General features: G+C 50.3%; 1 protein-coding gene across 1 annotated transcript in view; it reads left to right on the forward strand.

Moving 5' to 3' along the window:
- The first annotated feature begins 350 nt into the window (after positions 1-350).
- DELE1 (DAP3 binding cell death enhancer 1) overlaps positions 351-15,868 on the forward strand; it is a 47,343-nt gene continuing 31,825 nt past the window's right edge. The window contains exons 1-6 of the mRNA XM_073356199.1: positions 351-495; positions 2,168-2,294; positions 11,160-11,280; positions 11,814-11,949; positions 12,396-12,539; positions 15,101-15,162. Coding sequence (XP_073212300.1) covers positions 375-495; positions 2,168-2,294; positions 11,160-11,280; positions 11,814-11,949; positions 12,396-12,539; positions 15,101-15,162 — 711 coding nt within the window. The 5' untranslated portion in view covers positions 351-374. The remainder of the gene's footprint in view (positions 496-2,167; positions 2,295-11,159; positions 11,281-11,813; positions 11,950-12,395; positions 12,540-15,100; positions 15,163-15,868) is intronic.

Below are 15,868 nucleotides of genomic sequence, written 5' to 3' on the forward strand. Positions count from 1 at the left end.
GAGCCACCCACCACTCCTCCAGGGCCCCACGGCCCACACGTTGCTGGTCTCCGTGTGAGTGGGGCCCCGCCAGCCCTGGGGAGTCTGTCTCTCCTGTGCCCCCCGGATTTCCTCTCTTTGGCCCCTCTGACCTGTGCCTCCTTTATGATTCCGGGTTAATCTAGCCTAGCTATTGCCTCTCTATGGTCGGGTTTGGCACCGTCTAGCCTTCCCATATCCTCTCTATGGTATATGGTCCCTGGTCTACACAGCTCTTATTTATGGTTTCGGGGTGTTCTAGCCTTCACACATCCTGTCTGGTGTGTCCCCTCTAGCCTTCACGCTGCCTCTCTATGGGTTCCTTTGGCCCCCTCTAGCCCTCACTTTCCTTCTCCATGGTTTCTGCCGGGGCCCCTCCACCCCTGACGTCTCCACTCTGTGCTCTCTCGCGCGGTGCCGCCTGGGAGCCGGGACTCGGGAGCGGGATGTGGAGGCTGCCGGGGCTGCTGAGCCGAGGTCAGGGGTCTGGAGCGGGGCTCACACAACACACCCGCTGCGTATCGCGGCCGGGCCGGGCCGGGCCGGGCCTCGGCAGCGCTGCTAGGCCGGGCTGGGCGATGTCCCGACGCCCGCGGCGGGGGCGGCCTGAGCGAAGGCATAGGCCGGCGAGCCCTGCCCCGCGCTCTGAGGGCACCCGCAACCCGGCCGGGCAGCTCTTGACCCCGGCGCGGCGCTGGGGCGGGAAGGCTCGGCCCACTTCTCGCGCAAGGTCGCATTTTCCTTTTAGCAAGTCGCCTTAGACACCCCCACCCCCGCGCTAGCTGCCTGCCTGCCTCCCTCAGCTCCCGTCCTGAGCCCTTAACGTTCCCAGAGCCCAGCCGGGCCGTCCAGCTGTGTAATCCGGTCCTAGCAATCAGCCTCCCCAGCCCGGACCTGAGCGCCCTCCCCAGCCTGTCGCTGGCTCAGTAAAGTGGTGCCCAGGACTCAGTGGCCCAGTTACACCTGCCGCGTGGGAAGGTTAGTGTAATAAATGAGGGGGGGAAGCTCCCTTTCATGAATACCTGGCCAGCCAGTTAGCTATCAAGTCCCTCTTGGTGGCTGTTCTCTGCTTGCTTTAGCTGTAAAGAGTTCCCCAGGTAAAGGAAAAGGAGAGAGCACCTGACCAAAAGAGCTAGTAGGAGGCTAAAACTTTGTAAAATGGGGGGGGGGGGGGAGAACTTTGATCCACAAGCCAAAATAAACCTAATCTCATCTATTTAAATATGCCCTGTCTAATGATTTCTTCTAGGTATGGAAGATGAATTTTTGTACCTGGTTCAAGCCTTACACTGCATTCGTGCTTATAGCATTGCTGCTCCATGTCTCCTCCAGAGAACGGGACAAAGGGGAAGTTTTTTTCCCATTTTAAAAAGCTCTAGCCTCCCATTGGCTCTTTTGGTCAGGTGCCCACTCCTTTTTCTTTACTTGGGGAACTTGGTTAACCCTTTACAGGTAAAGCAAGCAGAGAATAGCCAGCAAGAGGAACTTCATAGCTAACTGACTGGATGGATGTTCATGAAAGGGAGCTCTTTCCCCCCAGCTCCTTTCAGTTATTACATGCTCGCTAAGCTGTGACTGCCAGGCAGTCCTCTAGTAAATTCAATTACTTGCTAAACTACAATTTCCATTTTAATTAACCCTACAATTCAAAATACCCCATTTTTAGGGAGCTATATGACCCCCACGTCAGAAGCATAACAAAGCAGCTGCTGCCCACCCTGCTTGAGCCAGTTTGGGTTGCAATCCATCCTTCCCTTTGGATGGAGGCTGAGTCTGGGAAATTCTGCCCCGAACAAGAGTGTTCCTGGAGGTTCAACACCAAGTGGGGATTAGACTGGAAATGCTCCGACAGCTTCCAGTTCAGGCTGCTTGCTCCCCAAATAACTAGAGATGGGGGCTTAACTTTCCTTGTGCTAGCATCAGTTCACTCCTGAAGGGAATGGGGTCTCTGGCTCCCTGTGGAGCAGAATGCATGCCAGTGAGGCAGCACAGACACCCCTATATAGCCAAACCCAATGTTCCTGAGGGTACAGAGCATGTCCTAATGCTGGGGAGGCTGCTCTGTCCTTGAGCTACATGCTGGAGTGTCTGGAATCTCCTCCAAGCAGAATCCCAATGCATTGTTCCCCTCTCCTAACTCCACATGCAGCCCTTCACCGTCTCCATGTGCTGAATGCTTCAAGCTCTGTCCATGGGATCCCAACCCTGCCTGGCAATGAGGAGCTCCGGAACGCCACCTCAGCGCTCAGTGCTGGACAGACTCCATCTGAACAGAGGTGAGGATGGTCAACCTTCTGATGTGGGAAGCAGGGAGGAGACCTGGGCAGCTCCTACAGTGCAGTACCCAGCTAGAATGCAGAATGAGGGTCAGGGAACAGGGGAAAGACCTGCATAGCCCACGTCTTATTCTGTGTTGGGGGAGAGGCAATTGAGGGCTCTGTCATCGTTCTCAGTGCCCACTATGCTTGTAGGCAGCAGGTAAGCAGCTTTTGGGGTCTGCGTGGACTGGACTTCTTAGCCAAAGGCAAGAAGTGTAAAGGGGCGTCCTGGAGATATTCCCATTTTGGTTTGGTCTGGTCATACCATCCCTTCACCTCAGTCAGTGTTGAAGACAGCAGCAAACAAGCTCCAAAGGCCACCCTGTTCTCAGGAACTGCAACATGAAATCCCTTTTCCTGATGGTGATCTAAGGAATTGCTGAAGTCATCGTCTTTTAATCCGGGTCCTGGTTTTCTCTCTGTTTTTTCCTTCTTATAACCTAACTCAGTTTCACCTCTGGTCCCAGGTCCCTATCCCGTATCTTTCTCCCTCCTGGCCCATGCAGGAGTTTCAGCGTAGTGCCCTCTCCCCATATCTCTTCCCCTTCTGCCTCAGATGTCCACACTAGGGAGAGTGTTCTAGCTAAGCCCTTTGCATACACTCCAGAGTTCAGTGTGGGTAGCATGCATTTGACTGGGTGAGGTCTCCATGGTACTCTGGAACCCCTTTGGCCAGCCTGTGCAGGCCCAAGGTCAGGGTGAATTCCTGCCCTCTTCCCCAGCATTCCCACTGGTGGGCCATACTGGTGCTGCAGCATGAGTCAGGTTGTGCCACACTGTCAATCTCCCTGTGCTGCACCCGGGCCATGTCTACACAAGAACTTCATCACCACCATTTGCAGTGGGTGCTGCTCCAAAGCTGCAGTGAAGCTGGAGCTCTGCCACCTTGTCGTGTAACTTTGCCTACTCAGAGTAGAGTTAGACACCAGAGTAGTGCTTACCTAATGCTGCTCCCCCCCGGCAGTGATGAATGGCACCCAGTGCTAGTACAGCTGCTTTGTGCCTCACACACTCTACTCTCCTCCCTTCCCCTCCCCTCCCCTCCAGTCCTGTATTGCCTTTTGCCTCATCTCCTGGAGGATGGTGATTTGCTGATGTGAAGCTGCTGTCTGAGTGCCTGGAAACAATGTAAATGTTTCACAGTGGCTCTCCCAACTCAACCCCCCACGCCTGACCCATTTAAGGCTTTATATAGGCTTGGAAAACAAGCCTGAGCACTGCTGGCCTGAAGGCTGAGCCTAGTGGCTCGGTGCAATGGGCATGTCACCAGCAGGTGTAGTCTGGCAAACTACCAGCAGGACTAGAATTTACATACAACTTATGCTTGCTGCTGGCGATTGGGTGCTCAGGTGCTCTCAACTGATGAGGGCGGGGTTCAGTGCTGTGGGGCCAGGACCTTTCTCACTGGCCTTGATGCAGGATTAGGTAATGGGGTCCTTATGGCCCAGTCAGGTGGGCCCTGTGTGGGGGGGGAAGAAATAGGTGTCCTAGGGGAACAGGACAGGGCTAGGGGAGGGATAAAGTGGCTGCTCCTCCAACCCAGTTGGAACAGAGGGTGAGGGGTTCAAAATTTAATAGTGCTTAAGGTTGAATTTTGAAACTGATATGATCCCAGAGAAATCAGGGTGAGAAAGGTCCACCCAGCTCAAGCAAAGCTTTGGGTTGCTAAAACGTTGCAGGAGTTTCCATGTGTTTCTCCCCCTGGCGCATGCTTGGTTCTGTCTGTATCCCCCTGCCACCACTTCCTCCCCACCACAGTTCTGCTGCTGATGGCCCTGGGTTTCACAGAGTCTGAATTTTAAGGACATTAGATCATGTAGTCTGACCTGTACAACACAAGTCCTTGAATTTCACCCAGTTATCTCTGTTTTGAGCCCAGCAACTTGTATTTAGCTAAAGCATCTTCCAGAAAGGCAGCCAGCCTGGATTTGAAACCATCAAGAGATGAAGAATTCACCATTTCTTTTCCTTGCTAGTTTGTTTCAATGGTTAATAACCTCACTGTCTTAAATATTTGTCCTGTATTTCTATTTTAAATGTGCCTGGCTTTATCTTCCAGCCATTGGTTCTTGTTTTGCCTTTCTGTGCTAGATTAAAGAGTGGTTTAGACCCAGTGTTTTGTTTCCTTGACAATACACAGAAATCAAGTCACCTCTCAGTCTTCATTTTGATAACCTTAAACAGACTGATCTCTTTAAGTCTTGCACTGTAAGGCATTTTCTTCAGCCTTTACATCATTCTGTGGCTTTCTTCTGCATCCTTTTTTCAACATCATTTTTAAAGTGCAGACACTGGAAATGGATGCAGTATTCCATATCAGTCTCACAGATGTCCTATACAGAGATAAAATTATCTTCCTGCTCTCCACACTCATGTTTATATCTCCAAGGACTGTATTAGCCCTTTTGCTACAGATCACACTGGGAGCGCATGTTGAATCCTTGTCAGAGTCCCTGTTTCCTTAGTCTGTAGGTGTGACCTGCGTTCCTCCTTCCTACATGTATAACTTTCCATTTGGCTGTATCAGGGTTCCCTCCCCACTCTGAACTCTAGGGTACAGACGTGAGGACCCACACGAAAGACCCCCTAAGCCTATTTCTACCAGCTTAGGTGAAAAACTCCTCAGGCACAAATTCTCCCTTGTACCTTGGGTTTAAGTAACGCTGCCACCACCAAGTGATTTAACAAAGAAACAGGGAAAAGGACCACTTGGAGTTCCTCTTCCCCCAGCAATCCCACCAAGCCCTTACACCCCCTTTCCTGGGAAGCTTGAGAATAATATCCTAACCAGTTGGTTACAAAATGTTCAAAGACCCAAACCCCTGGGTCTTGGAACAATGGAAAAATCAGTTAGGTTCTTAAAAGAAGGATTTTATTTAAAGGAAAGGTAAAAGAATCACCTCCGTAAAATCAGGATGGTAAATACTTTACAGGGTATTCAGATTCAAAACACAGAGGATTCCCCTCTGGACAAAACCTTAAAGTTACAGAAAACAGGAATAAACCTCCTTCTTAGCACAGGGAAAATTCACAAGCAAAACAAAAGATAAACTAATCTGCCTTGCCTGGCTTACCTATACTGATTGCAATATTGGAGACTTGGATTAGGATGGGTTGGAGAAGATGGATTTCTGTCTGGCCCCTCTCAGTCCCAAGAGAGAACACACACACACAAAGAGCACAAAAAAAACCTTTCCCCCCCAAGATTTTAAAGTATCTTCTTTCCCCATTGGTCCTGTTGATCAGGTGCCAACCCGGTTAGCTGAGCTTCTTAACCCCTTACAGGTAAGGAGGAATTCTAGGCTACCCCTAGCTGTATGTTTATGACAGGCTGTATTAAAAAGCATTCTATTTGAATGGTCCCAGCTTACTAAGTGATCCAGGTCATTCTGTATGGCTACCTTGTCCTCATCATTATATGCCACTTTGTCAATCTCTGTGTAATCTTCAAATCTGATCAGCTGGTTTTTTTTTTTTTTTTTTTTTAATATTTTCTTCCTGGTCTTTATAAAGATATTGAATAGTGTTGGGCCTAATACCTATCCCTGCACAACTTCACTAGAAATACCCCCTTCCAGGATGATCTGTCAATTAGCCAGTTCTTAATCCTTTTAGTGTGGCTTGATATTGTATAGTGCTCATTTTAAAATCAGAATGTTGTGACATACCAAGGTACAGTCCAGACCAATGAGTATCTATGTCACCCCTGCCCTGTAACCTGGGGTGCCCTTTACACTGCTTTGCTGCTGGAGCCACTAACCTGGACTGCTCACAAACAGCCTGCGGTATGTAAGTCACTCCCAGCTATGTCTGTGTGCTGCTGCAGCCAGCCACCCTTTGGCTGTTACCAGCCTTAAAGAGTCCACAGAATGAGTCCAGCACATTCCCAGTCCCAGATTTTCCCCCAGAAACGTATGTCTGTACTGTCCAGCCATCTTCTGGACAGTGAATATATTGAGTCTGTTCTTCTTTTGAAAAAATAATACATACACAACTTTGGTTACCCCATATGGTGTCCCCGGACACTTCAACAAACACATTGGATTAGATGAAACAGTAAAACAAGTTTATTAACTACAGAGAAAAAGATTGTAAGTGAATACAAGTAATGAAGTGTAAAAGTCAGAATTGGTTGCAAGAAAAATAAAGGTAGAATGCTATCTGGGTGCCCAACTTAACAAACTATATTAGATTCAAAGCAAAGTTTTCTCATCACATGCTTTCAGCAGTCTTATTGACCAAACTCATAGGTCGGGCCCCTCCCCCAGAATCCAACAGCTGTCTCCTTTGTCTCTTCAGGTGCAGAGAAAGCAATGGTAAGGCCGAGAGAGAGGATGTTTGTCCCACCTTTTTATAGTTTGTGCCCCCTCTTGAAAAACATTTCTAGCTAAGACCCAGAAGACAAAGAGTCTGTATGGAAGGATATTTCCTGCTGTTTTTTCCCCCAAATGTTTGAACTTCTTTTGTTTTCTTTCACTGCTTGATGACTCTGTTTACTACTTAAATCCAAATTAAGCCAAGCAGACATTCCTTTGTTTATTTAGGACAGACCTGACTTCTGCCTGGGCAGATCTGTGGGATTTGGAACATGTGTTAGGCTATGTCTGCACTACAGACCTTACAGCAGCACAGCTGTAATGCTGCAGCTGTGCCGCTATCAGGTTTCCCGGTAGTTGCTCTATGCCGACGGGAGAGAATTCTGCCGTTGGCATAATTAAACCACCACCAACAAGCGGCAGCAGCTATGTCAGCGGGAGAGCGTCTCCCACTAACATAGTGCTGTCCACATCAGCGCTTCTGTCGATGAAATTTGTCGGTCAGGGGAGGTGTTTTTTTCACACCCCGACCGACAAAAGTTTTTCTGACAAAAGTGCTAGTATAGACATAGCCTTAATAACATCATACGGGGGAATCTTAGAACTTTATATACAATGTTGTCACACATTTTATCAGGATAATACTGACCGGCAAATTATTTTTCAAATGAGTTTTCAAATGATACCTTACAGGGCATACTTTGAACAAAGATTATTACAATAGTGTATTGGGTGTGAATATAGGGGTGTATTTTATCATAGTGGTACTAAGTCAAACTGCTTCCATACAAAAACCAGTATGTTACATCTATGCAGTCACCTGTATCAACCAAACTTGTCATCTCATCAGAGAATGAAACCAGGTTTGCTTGACAAGACCCATTCTCCATAAACCACGTTGACTGGCCTTAATTGTTTTACCCTCCTTTAATTCTTTAGTCATTGAATCCCATCTCAGCATTTCCATTATTTTGTATGGGACTAATGTCAGACTAACTGGCCTATAGTTCATCCCCCTTGCCCATTTTCAATATTGGCACAACATTAGCACTCTTCCAGTCTTCTGGAATTTCCCCAGTATTCTAACATCTGTTAAAAAATAAAATCAGCAGGCCACAGATATATTCATCCTACTCTTTTGGGATTGTTGGTTGCAAGTTATCTGGGCCTGCTGATTTAAAAATATCTGTCCTTAGTAGATGTAGTTTAATGTACTGGAAAGTACTTCCTCATCCTAATGTTATGTGAGTGTGTCATTCTGCTTCTTTCCAAACACAGAACAGAAATATTTATTTAACACTTCTGCCTTATCTGCATCGTCATTAACAATTTTACCATCTCCAGGCCTACACCATTGGTTGGATACTTTTGTATCTAATATACTTTAAAAAATTACTTCATATTGTCCATATGAAGTCCTGTCAACCATGGATTTTTTCCATCTTTAGATTCCCTTATATTTCTGCACATCATAACTTTTGATATATAATGATTGTCTATTTCCCCTTTTAGCCATTTGTTATATATGCTTTTTTTTTTCTAATTGCTGCCTTAATTTTGCCACTGAACCAGGATGGGTTAGCCAATGTTGTCCTTTTGGTTAGAAAATTGTAATGTTTAGAAACTAATGATGATTTACTGCTGGCTGCAGGACACCTTCCAACATGTCTCCTAAACTGAGGGCCTCTCAAAACAACATAGTTTTTCTGTCCACACGTTACAGATAGGAGTAACCATCTGTACTCTGGTTTTATTTGATGGTCGGTAACAGATCCTCACCAATACTTCTGCTTCGAGCAGCTGGCCCTCTCCTCTGCCCCTGTCCCAGTCTGCCCAGTTTGCTGCTCAGCCTTCGGGCTCTCAGCTGCTCCACTTTCCTACTCCCTGCATTGTCCTGAATGGAGAAGAGATTGCAGGTTTGCTGGAGTAGGTGGAACCCGGCACTCAAGCCATTTCAGTGTGGGAACTCAGCCCAGTCACTTATCCTCATGTTCATTGCCCTAAGCCAGGGGTGGCCATCCTGAGCCTGAGAGGGAGCCAGAATTTACCAATGTACTTTGCCCAAGAGCCACAGTAATACGTCAGCAGCCCCCACTATCAGCTCCCCCTCCCCCGCTCCCAGTGCTTCCCACCCACCAGTAGCCCCACTGAGCAGCGCCTCCTTCTCCCTCCCCATACCTCCCAATTAACTGTTTCGTGGCGTGCAGAAGGATCTGGGGAGGAAGGGGGAGAAGCGAAGGTACTGCAGGCTCAGGGGAGGGGCTGGGAAGGGATGAGGTGGGGGCAGGGCCAGGGGTTGAGCAGTGAGCACCCCCTGGCACACTGGAAAGTTGGCGCCTGTGTCTCCAGCCCCGGAGTCAGTGCCTGTACAAGGAGCCGCATATTAACTTCTGAAGAGCCGCAGGTTGGCCACCCCTGCCCTAAGCCATTGGCTGAGTGGAGTTTTTATGCCATGTTTGTAGGTCACCAGTAGGACCTCAGACGTCACCTAGAAAGGAATCAGCAATCAGTGCGGCTCCTGGAGCATGAGTGTATTGGGCTCCTGGCATGAGGCACTGCTTAATTTCCAGGCAGGTGTCTGCAACAGTTTGTGAATGCTCTTCAGGCACAGTGCCCTGCAGAGAGTAATACAGCAGTCACACAGGAGCCTGGAAGGCTGGACTGGAACTTTCTTGCCAAGCCCAGGCAATAAAGAGTGCTCTTGGCAACAGCTGCGACTGTGAAATCCAGGAATAGGGGGGAGTAACAGAGAGCAGGAAAATGGCCAGATGCACTCTAGTGCCGCTGCAGAGATCATCTCTGCAATCCTTGCCCTTCTAGCATCTTGGCTTAGCTTTATTGGCAGCACCAGAGACTGTCCAAGTCATGGCACCATCCCAGATCTATCCTGTCTGTATTCCTTTCCACCCTCACACTGGGATCCCCTCACTGCCCCTAATTGCTGTGGCCTTTGCCACTGTTCACATTGCTACTGCTTGCCCTGCTTCTCAGGGAGTGCACCAAGCAGTGCCGCCTAAAGGAAGAAAAGTGAAAAACAGAGCTGTAGTTAGTACTGTGCAGGCAGGAGCAGCCAAGCAGCAGCACTGGATTCCCAGCTTGGCAGGGATACAGAAGGAGAATTGGTGAATAATGGCATTAAAGTTTTTAAAGCTCTGATCCCTACAGCTGCAGCCATGAGTCTCCTGAGATGTCATTGACAGGTGTGGAGCACCTGCTGCTGGCAGTGCTTCCTGATACATCCTGTGACATGGGCATCAGGAGACATCGATGGGAATGGTGGGTTGGAGCTGTGCTGGGCACAGAAAAAATGGAAGGGTAGGAAGGGGTGAGGTTATGTTTCATTCCCATGGCCTACTGCTGGCTCCCTGGGAGCAGGGTTAAGGGGTCTTGAGATCGCACAGCTGCCAGCTCTGTCCCTGTACCTGCAGTAGCAAGCCTCCAGAGAAATGGAGCTGGCAGCTGCTCTCCTGACACAACTTCAACACCAGCTCCATGTTCACTTCATTTCGTGCTTACACTTTGGGGCCTAATAGCTTGGTAATCCCCTTAAATGATGCTAAGTTTCCCACACTGTGCAGGCATTCAACTGGCAGGTCAATTTTCAAGCCACGCTGCTCTTGCAGATAGGTCATTTTGAGGGGGCTGCATCTCAGGAACCTCTGTGCAAATGCCCCCAGATTTGTTCTCTTCAGTCTATTCCTGGTCCTTACCTGACATTCACATTTTCAAGTCAATCTAACTCTGCATGTGCATTTTACAACAGGCTGATAAGCAGAGCCAGGTCATTGTTGGGTGTGTATGGGTGGGAGTGCCTTACCCTGGGAACTGCCTGACCTAATGACCCTGTGTTTGTGCCTGTAACCCCTGGTCTGAAGTGAGTTTCAGGCTGATCTATAGAACTGAGAGTACTAACGAACATGTGCAGTGGCTTCCTGTCTCCACTCTGGATTGTTGCGTGCAGTAGCTAAGTACACCACTGGGAGAACCAGAATGGGGACATGACTACACTGCAGTAAATCACCCATGTCTTGCCTATGTCAGCTGACTCGGGATTACAGTAGCTCAATTTAGTGTTGGGAGAACCAGAATGAAGTCCAGTAACTTGAAATATTGGCTTACCAGACTTGTTCTTGGTGCTTGACACTAGCTTGGATCAGGAAGTCCTACAGTGCTAGTTTTCTGTGGCTCATGGCCATAGTTTTTTCCCCAGGTCTATGCCAAAAGCATCATAACCTGAACATTTTAAAAGCAGGTCAGGGAGGGTGGGGTCCTGTATTTCCTGAACCCCTGCATTGATGGACCTCAGATTTGCACTGCAAACCCAGCATCAGGTCTCCAATCAGACTTTGTCTGCCTCGCATAGTAGAGCCCTTTGAAAATTCAGATCTAAACAGAAAACTCTGATTGACTTAACTGTGGTGTGGGTTGGGCCCCTATAGTATAGAGAACTCATTATCTCACCCAGTTTTGCAGGGAAAGGAGTTTTACATTATTTTTTGTTTTCCAGTTATTTACTCTCACCTGGCTGGCAGAGCGGACGGGGTCGAGATGGCTGGGAGCAAGGGAATGGGCAGCGACCCTTCTTGAACCTGCAGCCTCACTACACAATCCTGGATGCCTTCACCTGGGTACGAGATAATCTCCTCCTGGTGATGGGGGAGGGAGCTGCGACCAGTGGATGCCTCTATAAAGGGCAGGGCCAAGGCACCTGTGAGGAGGGAGTTGGTGGAGCTGCACCTGGGGGTTGGGGGGAACTGTGATCAAGATGTCTTCTGCAGGGATGTGGGCAGTGGGATGCTGTGGAACTGTGACCCAGATGCCCTACAGAGGTGTGTGGGGTGGACACCCTGTGGGAATGGGGTGGGAAGCTGAGGTTGGATGGGGAGCAGCAGATGGAATGCCCTTATGGAGTGCGGTGGGGAGCTGAGCCTGGGATGCCCTGCGGGAATGGGGTGGGGAGTCAGGGATGGCTGGGGAGCTGTGGACAGGATGCGTATGGCAGTGTGGAGGGAAGTTGCGGCTGGGATGCTGTGTAGTTGCGGAGCTGTGGGCAGGATGCTCTGCTGTGTCTGAGTGCCCAGTGGAAAGGGAGAGTGATGTGCTGCAGGGAGGGGAGAAAGGAAGGGGTGGTTTTCTCTGACTTTTCTTTTCCTTCCCTTAGGGCGCACTAGCTGTGCTTGCTCTGCAGTTGGCCAGGCAGATCCCATGGCCGAGCCCTGTGCCAGGGGCAGGAAGAGAGGACGGGCATTGCCGGGTGGGTGGACTCCTCTCTTCTCTGCTGCCTCATCAGCACTCAGGTCAGTTCTGCCTCCTGCGGGAGGACAGGGGCCCAGGGTGACTGTTGGTTGAGGGTGTCTGCTGTGGGAGTGCTGTGAGTGTACAGGGAGGGCTGTGCTCCCCTGTGCAGAAGGCACCTGTCAGTCTGAAATTGGGAGCCAGTAGGGTGTGAAGTCCTGTGAGCCTGGGGGTCATGTCTCTGGGAAACACCCTATCCCTTCACACTGGCTTGGGCACCTTCTGGGCTGAGACACACACAGCAGGTTCCTTGTGTTCCCTGCCCTGGACTTTGTGGAGTTCTCTCTTCTCCTGCCCTTTGGCCCCATGCTCAGAGATGGGAGAGCTCTGAGCAAATGCTCAGGGGGCCCCAGGCACTGCCGAACATGGAGGGGGCGACCCCAGGCATGTCCCACAGGTGGCATTCTGCATGGCTTTCTGGTGTTGGGGCTTGTCTTCTGGGTTTCAGTGCCAGCTGCAGGCTCATCCAGTTGCTGCAGTAACCAGAAAGTGCCCTGCTTCCTGCTGGGAGGGATTCCAGACACTGCGCCAGAGAATCCATCCCCTGGCATCCCCTCAAGGCAAGGAGAGCACCAACTCTGCCCGGAAACAGGTACCAGCCCAGGCTGTATGGGGCAGGGTACCCAAGGCAGAGGGATTTTTTGGGAGTCTCAAGGAGCCAAGAGTGCAGGGTGTCTCCTGGAGGTGGGGAAGAAGTCTATGGTGCAACTGAGGGTGGGCTTGATTGGCCTTGGCACCTGGGACTCTACGTCCAGTTTGGTGTCCTTGCTTCAGAAGGGGTGTTGACTTGGAAAGGGTCCAGGAAAGAGTCTCAAGAGCAATTAGAGGGCTGGGAAACCTGCCTCACAGTCAGAATTGGAGGGAGTCCCATCTTTTTAGCTTATCCCTGGTTAGGAGTTAACTTTGATCATGAGCAGCTAGTTGTGCACAAGGAGATTTTGGAGAGCGGAGGACTCCTATGCAGCAGTCAAAAGCAGTGGGATCCACTGGCTGGGAGCGTAAAGCAGACAAATCTGTACTGGAAATAGAGTGCATGTTTTTAACAGAGAGGGAATTGACCATTGGGAAAACTGCTTTCAGGCTGTGATGGATTTTGCATTCTCTGAGACAGCTGTGGGGATTTGGGATCTCACTCAGCTTTATAGTGCCACTATGATTCCTAGTAATCCTGTACAAAAGGAAATCATGATTGCAATCTCCCCGTGCCACCTTCTGCCCATCCCCAAGAGCTCCTGCTGTTCAGGAGAGGCTGTATGGGTGCCAGCGGAGGGGGAAGGCATCTGCCAAGAAGACACGTGGGCCTGGGAAGAAGGGTGCTAGCAGCAGAACTGCCTCATCGTCACAGCCAAATCCCTCCCTCTGTGAGGGTCGTGGCAAGGGGCTGTAAGGAAAGAGCTGTGTTTTCCCAACAAGGCTGGGCAGTGGTGGGGAGAGTGAGGAAGCGCTGCGGGCCACTCTCAGTTTGGTAGGGGGCTGGGCGTGTGGGAGAGGAAGCGCTGCGGGCCCCTGTCAGTTTGCTGTGGGTGGGTTGGGCCTGCAGAAGAGCTGCAGCCCCTGGCAGTTTGCTGTAGGGGCAGTGAAAGTGGTGTGTGTTGGAGGGTTACCTGCCAATGAGCCATCATTGGGTCTTGCTGTTGTAGTCCTGTCAGTCCCAGGATATTAGAGAGACAAGATGGGTGAGGTAATATATTTTATTGGACCCACTTCTGCTGGTGAGAGAGACAAGCTTTTGAGCCACAGAGCTCTTCTTCAGGTCCTTGAAATTAACTCCCAGTGTCACAGCAAAATGGAAGGTCAACAGATTGTTTAGCATAAGTCATTAACACACATTGTATTAAACCATTCAAAGTGAAGTGGCCTGTTATCCCCCCTGTACTCATAAGACGAAAAAGAGTGTGTTAATGGGTTACAGATCGTTGTAATAAGCCATAAATCCAGATGACCCATCATGGCAGTTTCTCCATGTGGAGAGATGATGTCACTAAGAAGCGGAGGATTCATAGAGTCATAAATTCCAAGGCCAGAAGGGACCATTGTGATCATCTAGTCCAGTGGTGGGCAACCTGCGGCCCATAGGCCGCATGTGTCCCATCAGGGAAATTCGCTGGCAGGCTTCGAGATAGTTTGTTTACATTGACCTTCCGCAGGCACCTCCGCCCGCAGCTCACAGTGGTCGCGGTTCACCGTTCCTGGCCAATGGGAGCTGTGGGAAGCGGCGACCAGCATGTCCCTGCAGCCCACGCCACTTGCCACAGCCCCCATTGGCTAGGAACAGCGAACTGCAGCCACTGGGAGCTGCAGGCGGCCATGCCTGCGGATGGTCAATGTAAACAAACCATCTCACAGCCCACCAGCAGATTACTCTGATGGGACGCAGATTGCCCACTACTGATCTAGTCTGACCCCCTGTATAACACAGGCCAGAGACTTCCCCAAAATAATTCCGGTTGGAATTAGAGCATATGTTCCAGTTCCTGATGTCAAGGAGTGTGAGGCTGTGTCTGTGAGTGCCCTGGAGCAGTGGTGCATCGAGGAGGGACACTGGTGACATAATCCAGAATGCTGCTACAGGAAGGTGCTCACTGAATGGCTGGCTACTTGTTCAGTACATATTCTTACTGCAGCCTCTGCCTTATTTGCTGCCACCATCCAAACCCCACACTGAACACAGCAGAATTAATTGCTTCCTGGCACTTGTCACTCCAGTGTTTGAGCACTTCACAGTCCAGTTTGTATCCACAACACCTGTGAGGCGGTCAGGGGTTATTATCTCTGCTTTACACATGAGGCACAGGAAGATTAAAGTCAAACGTGTTCATTAATTTTGGATGCCTGATTTTTAGAGTACACAGCATTACATAGCACTTTATATGTACACCTGTTGAGTTCAGTTACAGCTGTGGGCGCTCAGAGCTTCTGCAAATCAGACCCAAGGGGCTCAGATAAGGCACCCAGGAAATGAGGAACATGCAATGAGTGTGAAAGTTTGATTGCAGTGATTTGCCTAGCATCCTAAAGGAACTTTGTTGCAGAACAGGGATAGGATCCAATTCTCCAGAGTGGAGTGGGGTGGAGTGGAAGGAGGGAGGCAGAGGGGTTGCAGGATTCCTGGTCTGTCTCAGGCCCATGCCTTACCCTGATCTCTCCTTGCAGGGGAGCGTCCATTCCCTGAGAGCTGCAACACCAGCCTGGGGCCAGCCCACTGCAGTGCACAGGTACAGTCTCTTTGTTTCTCTGTGAATATTTGGCTTTAGAAGGAGCTTGTCCCAAAGCACGTAGTCGGTGCTCTTTCTAGTATAGCCTGACTGATGCACCGTGTCCTGGGAGAGTCATGGTCACAGAGCAGGAGTCATAGCTATGGCACTTCTGCCCCCTTTCTACCAGTTGTGTGTAGTGGCATCCTGCCCTAGGAGTCTGCACAGCACACACACTAGTGCTGTGGGAACACGCTGCCAATAGGGCCCAGTCAGGATCAGGACCTAAGTTCCTTCTAAGCTGCATGGCTGCACAGCAGGCTATCAAGGGCCATGCAGGTGCGCAGCCACAGGGTCCTGGACTGGAGAGGAGAGAGGTAGGGGGCATGTAGGGCTGCAGCAGGGAGAGGCACCTCTCCCTCGGCTCCACTCCCCTACAGCAGCCTGCACCCCAAACCCCTCGTCCCCAGCCCCACCCCAGAGCCCTCACACCCCCCCCCGCACCCAACCCTCTGATCCAGCCCTGAGCCCCCTCCCGCACCTCAAACCCCTAATCCCTGGCCCCACCCCAGAGCCCACACCCCAACCCTTTGCTCCAGCCCTGAGCCCCTCCCACACTGAACCCCTCAGCCCCACCCCGCCACACATCACCTCCATATTAGTGCACATAACAAAATTCATTCCGCACATGGATGTAAAAAATTAGAGGGAACATTGATCAGGACCC

The sequence above is a fragment of the Lepidochelys kempii genome, chromosome 8 (genome assembly GCF_965140265.1).
Source record: "Lepidochelys kempii isolate rLepKem1 chromosome 8, rLepKem1.hap2, whole genome shotgun sequence".
NCBI lineage: Eukaryota > Metazoa > Chordata > Testudines > Cheloniidae > Lepidochelys > Lepidochelys kempii.